This window comes from Diachasma alloeum, unplaced genomic scaffold (genome assembly GCF_001412515.2).
Source record: "Diachasma alloeum isolate Michigan unplaced genomic scaffold, Dall2.0 Dall_scaffold_18067, whole genome shotgun sequence".
In the NCBI taxonomy this organism is placed as follows: Eukaryota; Metazoa; Arthropoda; class Insecta; order Hymenoptera; family Braconidae; genus Diachasma; species Diachasma alloeum.
The window spans coordinates 1-5268 of record NW_021682777.1 but is presented as its reverse complement, the minus strand read 5'-3'; the positions used below and the strand labels follow the sequence as shown (position 1 = coordinate 5268).

Here is a 5268-nt window from a genome sequence, read left to right as displayed (position 1 = left end):
GAAAAAGTCGGTCCCATGCCACCGCAAGAGAAGGGAACAAAACGTAAAGGCCCGAAAGGGTATACGTAAAGAATTGAAAATAAATCATTATTTAAAACTCGTGTCCACGTTGCCCCATCCTCCCCTATATCTGAATATTGTTCAATAAAAAAAACATCTCACATGAACCAAGTGAAAGTAGCAATACACTCCACGGATATCACGATAGACATGTCTAATGGCATTCGATGAAGCTAACTCATAATCCAGGGAAACATTTGTCGGTTGAATGAGTGGCGCCAATTGTAACTTAAAATATTGAAAAACAGCTACGTAGGCCTGCTCAGTTTTCCTCGTCATCAACGCCCAAGTAATGGGCACGCACTAAAATATAAGAGATAGAATGTTAAATAGGAAGCGTGCAGTATGCGTTAGTGTATACGTACGAACTTCACTATTCCCTCTGCACTATTAGAAAATGACTCTTGAAATCCAAATATTGGATTTATATGACAGTGATAATAATTGAAAATAGCTTAAATTCAAGCAACTATCTTTCTGACTTGTCAATCTATCGAAAAATTGCATTAAACTTTATTTAATTGGAATATAAAATAACGATCAAAAATGATAACCAGACAATTTCCTATACTTACAGAGTCATCGATCCGTCCCATAATAGTCAAAAATTGATAAATATCCGCTGCACGAGGACAAACTTCAAAAGTGGCATCTATAAGAAGTTCTCGAATATTAGAAATAGATGCAAGGAATTCTGTGTCACCAAATACAGTGACTGAAGTATCGACAGCGACATTGATGGTATGCACTGTCAAGCCGCCACCGGCATATTGTCGATATTTACTCCACTGCGGGAGGTTAATTATCTCATCATACTCCTGTAATGTCCTGGGTACGGGTGGACGATGCTGTTGACGCCATCGCCGCATTGATCTCTCAATCGAAGCCCAAGTGACTATACATGCAGCGTTTTCATAGCTAGAGCAAGCACGTTATCATGAATAGCCGTGATAAGACAGTTCAAACATCTTTATTAATTATTCATTCATCTTGCCAAGTAGTAGTAGTTTTATATTAACCCACTAAGCGGTGTTAAACCTTCGAGAAGAGTTAATACCTTCTCTTTATAAGTGAAAAAATAGTCATCACCGTCCAGCTTGTGAAATTTTTAATTAAATGTCATTCATAATTCGAGTCAACGATAACACGGTTCCAGAAAATACGGGTTCAGTCGCTGTCAAGGATGGGATCGACTTTATTAGCCCCTTCGGAACTATCGAATGTCCCTTCGATTCATACACGATTCAATCCAAAATCTATGAAAAGTAAAACTTTCGATGAGGGTTTCATGTGAGTCCGGAGAATCATTTTATTGCCTATTAGATTTCGCCCCAATTCCATCTTCAATTCTTAAAAATATCACTTTTTGAGACACAACTTATAACAAAAATGTATTTGTTCGTGAAATATTTCGATGACTAACATCAATTTCGAGTCATTTTCAATGGATTGTCCACTTTAAGTATCAATTAGTCAGAAATTATTGCAAAAGGCTGACTTGAATTGATGTGAAAATAATCAGAATTTTATCGATAATTTTAGGTAAAAATTACTGGTCTTTCAAATTAAAAAACTAGTATTGCAAATTAAAACATTGAAAACTCATTAACATTGGATATCTCTCTATATAATCATGAGACAAAAAAAATATATATTCACATTTTTTAATTCGTACAATCTTAACGTGATATTTTATCACGTAACTTATGTAACATACCCGCTGAATTACAATATAACTTTGTCAATCTCTATCATGGACATGAATAATTACGTTGAAAAAAAAACATCACGTTTTGTAGAATAAAAAGTCTTCGCGTGAGAATATTTATTTCATTTTTTTAACTACTGATTCATTATATATCCGATGTTTATGTTGCCAAAAATTATTAACGTAGAATATTCCTGGGAGCGATAATTACATTATTACTTTATATTATTATTACATTATTTATCGTCTGTACAATATTTATTTAGCCTTTTCTTACCCAGCTTTGAGCCAATGAAAACCATTGCATGCAAAGATCACACTGAAAAAAATCACATTAAAAAAATTCCAGTTCCAATTGCACGAAAACATTTTCAGATATTCCTCTTAAATGACGTTTTCTGATCTACAGAAATGGGGATATTAACGTTTTTTTTGGTTTCTATTTTAGAGATGATAGAATATCGAGGAACTACGAGAATGCAGAACAAATTGCTATTGGTAAACAAATGTCTCTGTTATTAGTACGTGGGAGTTGTATAGATATGTTCCATTAAATCTGATCAAATCTTCGTGCTTCTATCAAGTTATCGGGTATGAACTAAAGAATATTCGTTCGTGTATACAATTTTATTCTGGATGTATTCTATAACAACATAACAACTCGAGTGGCAATACTTCACAATGTGTATTTAATGTCAATGATTTCACGTTAGAAAGATTAATTGTTTATAATAAAAGAAAATTACAAATTGACAATAGAAATAGTAATTTATTTTATAATTTGGTGAGATACATTTGGCTAGCGATTGTCATTTACTCGTAGTCGTGGATTTATGGTTATCTCTATTTTTCATTCGAACTTACGTTTGGAATTTCTCCTGTTATTTTCATTTTTATGTTGGTAATTTATGCCCAACCAATGTTTTGGTTTTTGGTGATTGTCATAACCCTGTTGATTGTTGTGGGCGGTACCAATGGATTTTTATGTATTATCATATATATCATTAATAAACGAGAAGCTTTTACTAGATAATTGAGTAATTTACCAATCAATTCAGTTGCAATTAAAGGTGATCGTAAAATCGATAATATATCAAGTTACTCGCGTGACAATTAAATAATAAATAAACATGAATACACACAGGAATATTCTAAGTTAATAGTTTTTTGTAACATAAACATCAGATATATAATGAATCAGTAGTTAAAAAAATAAAATAAAAATGATCACGAGAAGACTTATTATTCTATAAAATGTAATGGTTTTTTTTTTCAATTTCATTATTCATGTCCATGATAGAGATTGACAAAGTTATATTGTAATTCAGCAGATATGTTACGTGAGGATGAACCCGGGAAAAAAGGGTAAAATATCATGTTAAGATTGTACGAATTAAAAAATGTGAATTTTTTTTTTCTATGTTTCATGATTCTATAGAGGGATATCCGATATTAATGATTTTTCAATGGTTTAATTTCCAATACTAGTTTTGTAATTTGAAAGACAAAAAAAGTAAGAATCATTACGATTGAATTCATTCATGACCGATATATTGCATTTTTCTTTTTCGATATTCCACCCTTTCCCTGCCATATATCCGGTATTGAATATTCCGCGTTTTCCAAATCAACAAACTTCCGGGTCATGATTCAAAACAAATTATTTTTTTTTAAATAATTACTATTTAAAAAAAAACATTTTGCTGGATAAATCCCGTAAAACTGTATCAAATATAGTAAGTGACATCTCAATTTGGTGGTTTTTTCGTGCTCCTCAAGCGGGTTGAAAAGAAATTTCTTAGCTCTAAAAGGGCTTTGGATATTAATAATAATGTGTAAAAAACAAATTTATTTAAAAACCGCAAACTTTCAAAACATCCTAACTGCTGTGATTATCAATATTTTTTTACGATTGTCTTACAAAAAATACGTCCCCCATGTCCAACTTTTTAGAAAAAACGTGGTAAGAAAATCAGCGATATCGATTTTTTTGGCTTTAGAATTTGACATGTAATTACTCAAATGGAAAATCTCAGAGCTTGAAAGCTATTATAAAATTGAAAAAAATTTTAGTTCAGTTAGTGGTAGAACATTGAAAGGAGATTCTGTGGGAAATGTAACAGGAGAAATATATTTTACTTACTTGGAAGCCAAGTTAAGGTAAATTGACCTCAGCTCTTCCTCTGTACTTATGACTTCCAACCATAATCTGTCCTTAAATTCATCGCTGCGAATATTCTGATGAGATGCCCCATGCTCATGACTTGTTGTTAAGACAAACTGCCCATCATTATTGTCAATGTAGCCTTTTGCTGGACAACCCAATTTTTTTTGTTGTGAGCATACGTAAAATCTGAAAAATAATGATTAATACGCAATATGAATGATTACTCCAATAAGAGGTTGCGGGGAAAAAAGTCTTAAAAAAAAATACAATATTTTTTTAGGGGGAAAAAGTATGAAAATAGTATACAGAAGGGATAAACAATCTGTCCTTTTTTTTCTCTTATTTTTCTCATTTTTCCATTCCCTCTGTATCCTATTTTCATAATTTATCCCCCCAAAAAAATATGAAAAAATGGTACATGGAAGATAAACAATGTTTTTTTTATTCTTATTTTTCTAATTTTTTAATTTCTTCTACATCCTATTCTCATAATGAAAAAAAAATGATTACGCTGAATTTAGCTTTAAAACGAATAAAAAATCACTTAAAAGTGCTATACCTTCGCGAAAAATGGATCGATTCAATTGTGCTTTGACTTGATGTGTTCACCGTGATGTCCTTTACAATCACTGATCATCCGTCTTGATGAAGATTAAAAATACTATTTTTCAACGGCTAAAACATATTTCCAAATACTTTACCAATGGAAACCGGGAAAACTGGTAGTGCTTCTCAAAAAAACCGAAACGAGCGTTTTATCCACAGAAAAGTTGTGGGGAGTTGGGGGGAGTTGTGCATTTTTTCAAAATTTTAATTTTCATTACGGTAATTTCCAAAAGAGTGAAAAAACTTTGCCAATCTCTACACTCCGACTGGAGCGTTCGAATGCTACCAACGACCGCTCATTTCATTCTCCAAATCATACTCCAGAGGGAAGATGAATTTTTTTTTTAGGTTCAATTTATTTTTAATCAATTTTTGAATTATATAAAAGAAAAATCAATGAATTGATAACACTACCACGAAGTATCATTTATAATTTTCGTAGTTTTTCTCTGTAATCAATATTTATGTATTGATCCAAATCAGATCTCACTGGCAGAGCATTTTCTGCAAGTCTTTCGAATCGAATTAGGCAAATTCACCAGTAGATGAACGCATGAATTCAGTATTCAAATTCTGAATATAAGAGAGAGTGGAGGGAGATGGCCTATTTGGACTTTTTTGAGATACTCATAACTCAGAAACAAATCAACCAATTGAGATCAGTCTGGGCTCATAAGAATTTGTATATATCTTGTAAATATCTATATATATATATATATATATATAT

At 31.8% G+C, this 5268-nt stretch overlaps 1 protein-coding gene across 1 annotated transcript; it reads right to left on the bottom strand.

The window, feature by feature from the left end:
* Positions 1 to 162: 162 nt before the first annotated feature.
* LOC107047062 lies at positions 163 to 4563 on the bottom strand (the record flags this gene model as incomplete). Its single annotated transcript, XM_015269790.1, has 4 exons — positions 4495 to 4563; positions 3912 to 4121; positions 636 to 978; positions 163 to 363 (listed from the first exon to the last, which is right to left on the bottom strand). Coding segments are annotated over exons 3-4 (495 nt in total), but the record flags the coding sequence as incomplete, so codon positions are not given.
* Between the last annotated feature and the right edge of the window lie 705 nt (positions 4564 to 5268).